Consider the following 12,783-nt stretch of genomic DNA (forward strand, 5'->3'; position numbering starts at 1 on the left):
GTCCCATCTTAGTCATGCTGTCCACCACGACTAGGATAGCATCGAATCCCTTGTCTAAAGGCAGCCCTAAAACAAAATCCATACTAATCACCTGCCATGGTCTTGAAGGAGTAGGAAGCGGCATCAAAAGTCCTTTACTTTTAGTTTGTTCACCCTTTGCTCTGGCGCATGTTTCACATTGATCTATCCAAGTTTTTACGTCTCGGATCAGACCTTCCCACCAGAACTGTCTCTGTAAGGCATGAATAGTTTTTTGATGACCAGGATGACCAGCCACCATAGCATTATGACACCAATTGAACGCCATCAAACGGAGGTCATGCGTGGGAAGGTACAGTTTGTTGTCTCGCATTGGTAACCCATGTTTTAGACACCTCTGTTTCTCCTACGCAGCCCACTTCTGCCACTGGACCAACGAACAATGGTTCAGAACCTTGTCAATAAAGTGTTCTACTGTCGTGGAGCACAGCACCACCTCTGGAGTTAAGATCGATACCGGTTCCCTTTTCACCACCGCTTCTGAATCTGATTGTCTTGATAAGGAGTCCGCCTTCCTGTTTTCTGTGCCAGGACGAAAAGTGATAGTAAAGTCGTACTCCGCAAAAAACAACATCCATCGCATTTGTCGTTGCGAGAGGTGCCTGGCCGTCTTCAGAAACTGTAGGTTTCGATGGTCTGAATATACCGTGACAGGATGTTTTCCCCCCCCAGAGATAATGTCTCCATTCTTGGAATGCTCTCTTTACAGCAAGCAACTCCTTCTCTGCTACGGTATAATTTACCTCAGCAGGATTCAATTTTTTGGATAAAAATGCAATAGGATGCAGTTGACCCGTATGCTTGTCTCTTTGTGATAGAACAGCCCCGATCGCAACATCCGAGGCATCAGCTTCCACCACGAAGGGGACATCTACTTGAGGATGTCTCAAAATGGGGGCCGAGCAGAAAGCTTCTTTCATCTGATCAAAGGATGCCATAGCCTCAGGAGTCCAACAAAAAGAAACACCCTTTCTCAACAACCGGGTCACTGGAGAGGCTAACTGTGAGAAATGTGAAATGAACCTCCGATAATAATTGGAAAATCCTAGGAAACATTGAACATCTCTCACACACCTAGGAACAGGCCATTCACGCACAGCTTCCACCTTTCTATCAGCCATCCTAAAGCCCTGCGGACTCAAAATCACCCCCAAAAACTCCACTACAGTAACTCCGAACTCACACTTACTGAGTTTACAGTACAAGCTATGTTCCTGCAATCGTTTCAGAATGAGAATAACCTGACTGACGTGTTAAGCAGAGGTAACCGAATAGATCAGGATGTCATCAATATATATGACTACGAAGTGATCGATGTAATCCTTCATGATGTCATTGAGGAAATATTGAAATGCCGCCGGGGCATTACAAAGCCCAAACGGCATTACAAGATACTCAAATAATCCAAACCGAGTTTTAAACACTGTTTTCCACTCATCCCCGGACCGGATGCGCACCAAATGGTACGCACCACGCAAATCCAACCGTGTGTAAATGTTTGCCTCCTTCACTTGATCTAACAGAACGGGGATGAGCGGAAGAGGATAGCGATTCTTGATGGCAATTTTATTCAACTGGCGAAAGTCGATGCATGCCCGTAACTCGCCATTAGCTTTCGAGATAAAGAAAAGAGGCGAGGCCGCTGGAGAGCGTGATGGGCGGATAAACCCCAGAGAACAAAGGCGTTCCAAATAACCCTTCAGATGTTTTGTTTCTGACTCTGCCAATGCATAAACACGGCAAGACGGTATTCTAGCCCCCTCCACCAAGTCAATACGACAGTCATAGTCGCGGTGAGGCGGGAGCCTCTCTGCCTCTACCTCACTAAACACGTCCTTATACCCATGATATTCTGTGGGCAAAACAACCTCCTTTTCAGCTGCTGTAGCTACCTGGAGAACCTGAGCCAAGGATATCGTATGCGAATCCAAATGCGTCTGCATACAATGAGATACACAATGCGCTGACTCAAACTGAATGGTTTTTTGTTTCCAATCCATGGTTGGATTGTGTTGCCACAGCCATGGCATTCCTAAGATTATCTCATATTGTGGGGCCTCTATCATGTTCAGCTCTATGTTCTCCACATGATCCTACAATGTTCCCCAAAGAGACAGTTCCAACAACTCTGTATGCTCCACTATGGGACCAGATTTCAATGGAGTGCCATCCACTGCCAAAACCGTTTCGGGTCTCCGAGTGGGCACTTTAACAAGCCCCAGACGCTTCACCAGGCCATAATCTATAAAATTCCCGGTAGCTCCAGAGTCTACCATAGAGCGTACAGGATGTTGTTGTTCCCCTATTCCCAGAAGCATGGACAAAACCACATGAGACTCTGAACCCGTCCTATCCGATGCTTCTAATGAGGGTATTCTCCATTCTGTAACCTGAGTCTCGGCTCTCTCTGTTCTCTCATTCACCTCCTGACTTTCAGATGCATCATCGGCTGACAGGACCGCTACCTTTTTTGCCGGAAAATAAGGACTCCTTTTCTTTGGTTTCATAGGACATTCACGCACATAGTGTCCTTTCTTGCCACAATACATACATAAGCCTTGAGCACGCCTGCTTTCTCTCTCGGCCTTAGTCAAAGGAGGACGAACGGCCCCAATATCCATAGCCTCGGGTCCTGATTCTCTTGCAGCAGGGGGACCAACAACCTCAAAACCTCCTCCCATCCTATCGCTCCTCCGACGCTCATCCCCCCTCTCAGAAAGGCGATGATCCAACCTTAATGTAAGATTAATGAGGTCAACACATCTAGTGGGCTGTGGGTCAATGTGTGCTAATGCATCCTTAATTTCCTCATTCAACCCCTGGTAGTATAACGCCATCCTCTTCTCCTCGGGCCAGGCTGTTTCAACAACCAAACGATTGAAGGTGGTCATATACGTTATAAGATCTTTCTTCCCTTGTCGCAACCCCAATAACTCGCGATCTGCACTTAGAGTGGTAGCACGTCTATCAAAAACTCTCTCGAATTCTCTCCTAAAAGCTACCCAGTCAGTCATCAAAGGATCATCATTACGAACAAGAGGGACCGCCCAACTGGCAGCATCTCCAGTAAGGTAGGAGATAGCAAACGCCACCCTGGAATGATTATTAGGAAAAGAAGCTGGCCTGCATGAAAAATGCAGTGTTATTTGGGTTAAAAAGGTCTGTATTCTGAGAGGGTCGCCTGCATAACGCTCAGGGCTGGCCAATGGAATTGGCGGAGGCACTGTAACCTGTATCTGTGGAGAGCCCCCTGAAGCATCAAAGGGGTTTCGGGCTTGTCTATCCATTCTATCCTTAAGTGCCGCGGTCTCAGCACGAGAGTTAACCCACTCCTGCTGAACAACCAACAATGCCTGCAGAACATCTTCTAATGTCGTCATTTTTCAGCACCCCCTGACCGGGAGGGATATTTTACGTGGGTATGTGATTCTGTCACAAATGTCTTCCACTCAGGATCAGGGTGATGCTGAAAAAGGGGTCCACCTCCTGATTTCCCGACTCTCTGATTGTTATAATAACACAGAGCGAAAAGGCAATCAAACGAGGGAAAAGGTAAGGGAAGGGACAGCAACGGAAGGGATAGCTGAAACGACAAAAAGAGAGAAATAGGTTATCACATATAATCCTAACTACTCTCATTTAATTCTCGCTAGTATCCTTACCTACCCCGTAATCAGGAGGGGATTCTTTCCTCTCTAATAGCAGATACTTCTCTACTTTATAAACAGCTGCCTGAAACAGAAACCCCGAATTAATACCAGTTCACCAATACTCAAACAATAAAGAACAGGAACCTCTAAACAGACGTACCCTTGATAACTTTTCCCTTGAAACCAAAAAGAACACTCTCCAGTAACCCCGATGCTGTAGATCAGTGAAGAACTGAAACCTCTGCAGTTTGTTTGCATACAAAGGTTCTGGGAAGAAACACAGTCATTGCCAAATGCCATCCAAGGTATGAACAAAAAATAACCACTAGTTTCCAGCTGGGCCCAACTACACGGAACACTAGCAAAAAGAGTGAAAGGATAAAAACAGTACAAGTCCCATCCTCTTCTGAGGCTTACCGGCAGAGAATGTCAAATCATGAAGTCTTGCGCAAGCCTTTCCACTGTGCAGCTTCTCCCAAATGTTTTATGCTTGTAGGAAGCCCCCACAAACTCCTTCCCCGCCGCAGCCGCTAGCGGGAAGGAAATGAAGCAAGCAGCAGCTCACGGACTCCAAACTCAATGCCGGGGACAAACAGCTCCGTCTCAGCCGAGACCTCAGGAAACGCCCCAAACCTTCCCCGCTGCAGCCGCTAGCGAGAAGGTAATCCGGTAGTCGCACAGGACGACTACGAAATCCTCCGTCTTCCTCCAAACTGTAACAGAACGCGTCTCAGCCGAGAACGCGAAAGTCCTTCCCCGCTGCAGCCGCAAGCGGGAAGGACGGAAACGTAGATCAGCTTCTCCCGCGTTCGAAGAAGCAACACTCAGGAACTCCACTCGCCTGAAATGGAATAAGCGGTATTCCTAACTAAAGGACTCTCCAACGTCCTGCTTTCAGGAACTAACACAACCTAACAAGATTCAGAAAGTGTAATCACATACAGCGCACCCTAGTGATGCGCTGGAATATATGTCCAGTAACTCCTCCCACGTAGTTGGATTTCTGGGAGTTGTAGTCAGGTAGGAGCCATTTGATGAATCATGACAGAATGGACTACTCTGATATCTTAATATCATAGTCAAAATATTGAGGATCAAAATATGGAAAGGTATGTGCATATATGAAAGTACAGATTTTCTATTATCTCCATGTCTACACACTTTGCCAATATATGTACTGTTGCCACTAGGTAGTTATAGTTAGGTCTGCTTTTCCATAGAAAAATAATAGTTTGGTTTACTAATAACTTTGGTGCTGTTTGACGAATCTTACCAAAACTTTCCCCCAAAAAGTTCATCCACCTCAGATCCTTCCTGGAAAGATTCAGGGTGATCAGTCATTCAAGGGCCGAGGAAAAAGAGGGGCCTCAAAACATAAAATCTCCATGTGTTTTCCATATGCATCTTTGAGTCAGGCCACAGCAAAAACTACTAAACGAAATTACAACAAATTTGGCGGGAAACTAGATCTTGGTCTTCTGATTGTGCTTTTTGTAATTTGGTGTAAATCCGTTCAGTAGTTTTTGAGAAATTAAGGGTAAACAATGATTGCATATCTGAATGGTTGGGTCTGCAAGAGACTGTGGGAGTGCCAGTTTAAAAATGAAGCATTCTGATCGGCCCAGGGAGCTTTATTTCGCTTGGGCCCATCTTGCTACCACAGGAGCTAGCACTCTGATTGGCTGCCAGCAACATGAGAAATATGTTGCTGTGGCAGCCATTACAGGACTTGGGGACTTAGTCCCCTATCCTGAAATGTAAACAAAATTGGTTTAAGGGGGAATCGTAGGAATACGCTAATCCCCGAAGGGACACACCCCCCGGGCCAAAAAAGAAAAAATAGGCAAAAAATGCCATAATCATGTGAGATTCTTGCAAGATCGAAAAGCAAAACGGTGGCTGGACCACATTTAAATAGCTTATGCCCCGGGGAGCTCACCCCAGCACTGAGTTCATAGAAGGGAGGGGAGCTGCGTGACCCCCCTCCCAGATCCTTCAAAAGCCCTGGGGAGCCCACTCCCAGGGCTGAAATTTGTTTATATGGGAAGAGGGGAATGCAGCCCCTCTCCCCAAGCTACCAAAGGCCCCGGGAGCCCACCTATGGGGCCGAAATTTTAAAAAACAGGGAGGGGACTATGTAGCCCCCTCATCAAGCCTCCAAAGGACACGAGGAGTTCACCCTCAGAGCCAAAAGTTTACAAAATGGGAAGGGGGCCGTGCAGCCCCCCCCCCCTAGCCATTAAAGGCTCCAGAGAGCACATTCCCAGGGCCAAGTAATTTAAGGAGGGGAGCCCAGCAGCCCACCTCCCTGAGCCATTAATGCCCCGAAGACACCATCCCCTGGGGCCAGCTCAGTAGATATGTCCCTGGGATTCCACCCCCCGGATATAGTGGTTTCCCTGACCACAACGGCGCAGGCAGGGAAACCTGTGTTAGCTCTCACTCTACAGGAGCATTTTTGATTTCCCCACCAAGCGGGTGCAAACACCAAGTTCGCTCCCAGTGGGCGGGAACTTTGAAAATGCTCATGCTCACTGGGAGCTGACTTTTGATTAGTTTCCCTGCCCACACTGGAGCGGGCAGGGAAACAGATCGAAATATTGCTCCCGCCCAGAGGGAGCAGCATTAGAAGCTGCTACCTATGGGTAGGAGCAATACTGGCTCCCGTTCTATGTGAGGAACTGGCTGGGGTTGCAGGGGCATCCACCTTTAAGTTTGAGGGTCCTGGGTTCGGGTCTCTGGCCTGAAATTAGCCGAGGGAGGTAGCCTGTGTGTCCTCATACCCCGAAAAAGCACTCGGGGGGCCTGAGGCTCTCAGGGACAAATCAGCTCAGGATGGTGGGACGCATGCCTCCTCCCCCTGACAATCATATTGGGACACGGGATGGGGCTCCACGGGCCGAAATCGGCCCAGGGAGGGGGAGCAGCATGCCCCCCTTGATAATCATGCTGAACCATCAGAGATGTCATAAATAATGGCATACAGTATGTCATGAAAGATGTAATATGTGCGGTCATAAGCAGTGAATGGCGGTGAGGAAGTTATGGTTAGCCCTGCTAACTATAACTGAGGGCTAACTATAACTGGTAAAGTTCTGTGCTTTTTTAGTTCAAAACATTAAGGTTGTCCCTGACAAATTGACCTAGCTATAACATTACTTTAACCTTTGTTTTTTTTCCAGCGAATATAGATATATATATATATATATATATATATATATGTATCTGGAGTAGCCATATGAAGTCTATACATACTTACCTGTTGATAATTTTGTCTTTGACATTTTGGCTACTTATGTTAAGGTATAACGATATTCCCTCCTAGATATTCTGTGCCCACTCCGTCAGCTGTATCACTACTGTTTTAAGTGTATATTTAGCATACACAATGAATATTGAACTTTGGTCAATTGCTTACCTGTCTTTCCCTTCCAGGTGTGCGCCCTTACAAATGTAGCCTGTGTGACAAGGCATTCACTCAACGGTGCTCGCTTGAGTCCCATCTGAAGAAAATTCACGGTGTTCTCCAGCAGTATGCCTACAAGGAACGGCGCACCAAGTTGTACGTATGCGAAGAGTGTGGGTTCACAGCTAACAGCCAGGAGTCCAATTTTATGCACCTGCGAGACCATCACCCTGAAAGCCCCTTGCTGAGGAGAACCTCCAAGAAAGTGACAGTGGCTCTGCAGAACACTGTCAGCTCACTCCTGCAGAACAGCCACATCATGTGAGCCAATAGGCGATTGTTCCTAGCTGCTTCCGGTGCTACTGGATGCTGGTTTCCTTTGGCGTCCTAAAGGAGGGCCTGTTCCCCTAATCTTTGGGAGAAGGTGCAATGGTACCGCTTTACCATCAAAGTTCCAGTGCACCACGACGAAAAATGTGTGTGGCCATGCCAAAACAGACAGTAGTTTGGCAAATTCCACCGAAGAGCAGCAAAAAAACTTGCACAGGATGGTGGATAAATCACAGTCGAACAAGCTTTTACAGAATGTTAAATTGATGATCAGACCCAAAACCTGTGGCTGAGAGTTCCGTACAAAATGTGGGGGAGGGGGGGAGAGTGTCTTGACCTGAAGAAGTTGAGAAGCATTGACGTCTGTCTGCATGCACAAGATCAAGTGATGCCAACATGACAAAGAAACTGAATCTCAAAAATCGCCTCCAGCTCTTTTATTTTTGAAGCATAGTTTAAAATAAAAATCACACTGCCGATTTACCCTTAACAATTCAAACTTGTTTGGGAAGAAATGACTCATGTTGAGTTTTTTTTAATTTTTTATTTTTACATGTTTCAGCTCAGATCTCTACAGATCACTGGGCCTGGCAAACCTAAATTTGGGGAAGTTATCTTGTGCACTAGACCTAGGAAAACGTCTCAGAAATCATCATATTTTATGCCAGACCTTCCCTAGGGTGTCACTCATTGATGGAGAACCTCCGTGGACATTGATATGTTAGTCTTGAATGAAGCAATCTCTGGGAAACCATATACGGGTAGCCAATACCCCATGTTTTGCCGCAGCTATGGACCATGGAGGGAATGCTGGCTAGTTTGCACAGGGGTTAACTCTTCAGCTCTGATTCAAAGAGAAGACAAATATTTCCCTGATTTTGCGGACGATGAATGTTGTTGATCGACATTTTTTATGACGAACAGTACTTTTTTGATAAAAATAGAACAACTTAAACTCTGGAAAAAAATCTGAAACCTGGGTCTTTCTTCTGGCTATTTGTGCAATCACTACAAAACTACTGCTTTTCTACAGACTCTGAATATATATTTTTGAACAATAATATATGTGGATGTTACAAAGCACACTCAGCTTTTTTGTAAGAGTTTTTAAAATTAAAAACAAATATTCATGATGTTTGGTAGTGCATTTTAGAACCATTTTATGGCAGAAACGATGTCATTTCTTACAAGTGCTTTTGGGAGTGGGGATACAAAACATTAATATGCATACATACCTGTGTTCAGTAGCAGTAGAGTAGTGTTTCATACCGCCAAACACGCTCCTTCGGAGGGCATGCTTGCCTTCCCTAGTTGTTGCCTGTAGCTTACAGGGTGATCTTTACAGGTTCAGAGCAGGAGCTTAGCAGCTTTGAAGACAGGGGAGCGTGCCTCACATGTAAGGAAATGACACTCTGAGGTGACTTTTAGGCAGGGTAGTGGTTTGGAAACTAAATAAATTGACTTACCGGTTGAAGGCCTAAAGGAAACATTATATGACTCGCTAGCTTTGACCTCTCAATCAATCACTCAATCAGGGATTTGTGAAGTGCTCTACTCACCCGTGAGGGTCTCAAGGCGATGGGGGGGGGGGGGTCGTGAATCATGCAGCAACCTCTTACCCAAAGAGCTAGGTCTTGAGGTCTCTCGAACATATCCTCGAAAAATGTACGTAAATGGTCACCCACGCGTAATAATCAAGTGAGACAGAATCAGAAACAATATATTTTTAGTGCAAGAAGCTCATTCTGCCATGCAGATGTGGTTAACTTCTAGGCACCAGGAACCAAGATTCACCATATTTTCTGTCCTAGGCAGATTGTAAAATTGTGAATTATGGTAGATTGTAAAAATGGCGGACTTCAAGAAGCCCACCCGCTCCTCCCATGGCTTGTGAGAATCAAGGCTTACATAGGTACGAATCAGGTGCATGCAGGGCCTGTTGTAAGATTTTTGGGGCCCTGGGCAGAAAGGGAATTTGCGCGAGGCCCCTCTAAATTGCATACACCTGAAACTTTCAGGGCTGTCTGCATCTGAATAGATGCCCCCGGCTCCTGAAGCTGCAGCCCCTCCCTCTCAGCCACCTACAAGCACCTCTTAACAGCTCATCAAGGGCAGAAGGTATGAGGGTTGCATATCTCCAGAGAGGGTTAAGACTGCCAGGGAGCTAAACAGCCGGGCAATAGTCCTCCCGCTGTGCCTCTGCTTGGGTAGAGGCCTAATTGCGGACAAACCTGAGGAATGTGTCTTCTTGCAACTGGGAATGCCGACCCCATCACCTCAGGTTCCCCCTGCTACACCATAGCAGTGAGGCCAGGGGAGGGTGGCTCCTAAGGTGGCACACTTGCAAGGTGTCACCTTTCAGGCCTGGTCTGACTCTGTTGCACTGGTGCGGGCCCCAACTTGGAGGGCTGACTACGGGACCCTTGGGAGCTGCCCACACTGACCATGCCTAGCGCCGGCCCTGGGTGCTTGCCTCCTACTTAAGTATGCAAGGCAGGTGGGATAGTCAGGACCTACACCTTCCCATCGAGCCCTCCTCCTGCATACTGGTCTTATTTGTCACTTGGCTCCTCGGTGAAGAAAACCAGCAGATGAAATGTTACAATACTTTAAGTTCCATCACACATGCACACGTTTTCTAGAATGTGGTCGTAGGTTCTCAGCTGCCATGTTATCACAATCATGTGAAACACTTTCTGCTGTGATCTACTTCCATGTACCCTGGATCTGGAAAAAACATCCACATATTCTTTAGGGCATGGGTACTCACAAACATTTGCCCAGGGGCCACAAAGTACGGTCTTTGGTGTGACCGAGGGCCGCAATGATGCCAGCAGGGTGGCGGTAAAGGGCTTGGGTGGGTCAAGGACTGTGTAAGGAGGTCTAGAAAAATGTTAAAGGGGCAAGCATTTATTTGCAGGTTAATAAATGCTTGACCATTTATTTACTATTTTTTCTGAATGTTAGTGCTCAGTAACTAAACCGCAGCTTGTGCTGCTGTTTACTATGAGGGCAGTATGTAAAGGTCAAGAGGGCCGCATGCGGCCCGCGGGCCGTACTTTGAGTATCACTGCTTTAGGACTACCCGGACCCTGCTTTAATTTAGGATACAGCTGAAGATTCCCTTCTTTTAACAGCACTACATCACCACACACCAGCTGTCCACATCTTGACTGTAGCTTTGCCTTTGACCCTGTACTGCGTTTATGCTTTCAGCTAGGTTCAAGCTATATAAATACAACATACTTAGATACTTCGATGCAGGTACTACTAAAGCGCTGATCATTGTCCCGCAGGTCAGAAGGTCCCATTCAGTGGGCCGGTCTTTTTCTTACCTGGCTCCTCTTTACTGGAATGTGTTACCTCTCTACAATCATTTTAAATTGAGAAAATTGCTTAAGACAGTGCTGTTCTAATTTAGCTGTTCCCGCTTTACCTGAGATTCGTTTTGCGCCAAGATTCCCCTCCTGGGGTGATTTGTGTGCGCTACAAATTAAATTAACAACATAATATAACAAGGGTCCCATTGTACAGAATGTGTGCCAATCTCAGCCTTTCGCCTAGGTGTGGCACTGGATAAATGGTTTACTTTATTCAAAGCAAAATAAAATGCACTGTTCGCCTCATAGGTAAAAAAACACAGGCAAATGTATTTACAAATCTAGCACTTACGATGTGTACATTTATTAGGTAATGTGATCAGCAAGTATGCACATGGTCTGTTTTTTATCTTAAAAATTATTTATGAAAACCTTTTGAGTATGATTGGTATATTTCTAAACTTGGATTAAAAAGAGATTGTAATGTTTAAAATTTAACGAATGAATGGTTTGTGGTAAGAGAAAAAAGAAGTAAACATTCAGGTATTATTAAGTTGGCTATTAAAATGTTTTGTAGAAACTGTGTAATGTTGCTGTCGTGTAAGAAAAATGGGTTTCGTTTCTCCCATGTAGAGGAACACAGGTTAACATTTGAACTTTTTGTCGCAATAGATATTGTCCCTTTACTAACAAAATATTAGATTGTTCCTACATGATTTCCTTCCTGAAATTCTCCAGGACGGCAGGATACGTTCCACATCACACCTACTTTTAACTGTAGGCATCAAGGTGATTACTTCTCGTTCCACATAAATTAACGTGACATCATACCTTGTTCGAGAAGTCTGCGTCCTTTAAGCTAGACCTTAGCAACTCTCCTTAGTATCTCTTGAGGTTCTCTCATAAATGCTATTGCACAGCAGTACTAAAAATTAAAAAAAGTTACGATGTGACCAGTGCAATTTTTTTATTGCCTGCGAAAGGGTGGAAGGAGCCATCTAAACCTTCTGTATTGCATGCCCTCACACCCTTCCACCAAGCACTATTATATGCCCATCGCTGGGTGCATTATAGCTCTTTAATTTATAAACGTATTCAGCAATGTTGCACATCAGCCGCGCTGCTGTGCAACATGTCTAAAAGCAATGACAACGCCTATAGCTGGGATAGGAGAGCCCTTTTGACTTTGCCAATGCTTGTTTTTCTTCGCAGGGGCTACCTATTTAGGTAAAGCCTTTAAGACCAACGAGCTAGCCACATCACAGGAAAAAGGCCATAAATAAAAAAAATCTATAAGAATTTTCTTCCTTGTGAAACTCAAAGACGCGCATCTTTTTCTCCCTTTATTTCCAGGATTGATATTGAATGCTCCATACATTTTCTAATGTGAGATTTTAAAGATGTCTTCCTTCCCGGAAGAAAAGTTTAGCTTTCTTCACAATGAGTAGCTGAATCCAGACTTCACAATCTGGATTCTTCACAGTCTGGAACCCAGGTGGGAGGTACTGGTAGCCCTCAGTAAACCAATAAAAACAACTATCAATTTGTTTTAAAAATAATTTGGGCATAGGGTTTAAAACTCTGATTATAAGGGACTAGTAGCCTCTTTTCATCCTAACTTATGCATATCTGCCTTACAAGAGAAAAATAGGTGGTACAAATCTAAAAAAGCAAAATATAATAAGCCTGCTAATCTTGAATTGAGGATTTCATGGTCACGATTTTACAAATGATGATCGTACCCATGATGGCTACTTCCTGATTCGTATTCCTCATCGGTTTCCATGGTCATTATTTATTTACAGAGAAAGAATTAAACATTTGCACATTATTGAAATTAAAGTTCTGATTTTAGGGACTAGCTCAGGGGAGGATACACAATCACCATGACTGGTGGAAACATCAGCCGCCAAAGAGACGTTAATGTATGTCTTACAGATTTCTTTGTACCAGATTTTGTATATATATATATATATCAACCATTTATGAAATTGTTATAAGATCTGCACGACTGCAGTGAGCTCAAGGTGACTTCTGG

The 12,783-nt window shown here is 45.0% G+C and overlaps 1 protein-coding gene across 1 annotated transcript in view; it reads left to right on the forward strand.

Annotated features, from left to right (window-relative positions):
- OVOL1 (ovo like transcriptional repressor 1) overlaps positions 1 to 11,325 on the forward strand; it is a 48,244-nt gene extending 36,919 nt beyond the window's left edge. Inside the window, exon 4 of the mRNA XM_078660709.1 lies at positions 7,125 to 11,325. Within this exon, the coding sequence (XP_078516835.1) occupies positions 7,125 to 7,420 (296 nt within the window). The 3' untranslated portion in view covers positions 7,421 to 11,325. The remainder of the gene's footprint in view (positions 1 to 7,124) is intronic.
- Positions 11,326 to 12,783: the final 1,458 nt, after the last annotated feature.

This window comes from Lissotriton helveticus, chromosome 9 (assembly GCF_964261635.1).
Source record: "Lissotriton helveticus chromosome 9, aLisHel1.1, whole genome shotgun sequence".
Lineage (NCBI taxonomy): Eukaryota > Metazoa > Chordata > Amphibia > Caudata > Salamandridae > Lissotriton > Lissotriton helveticus.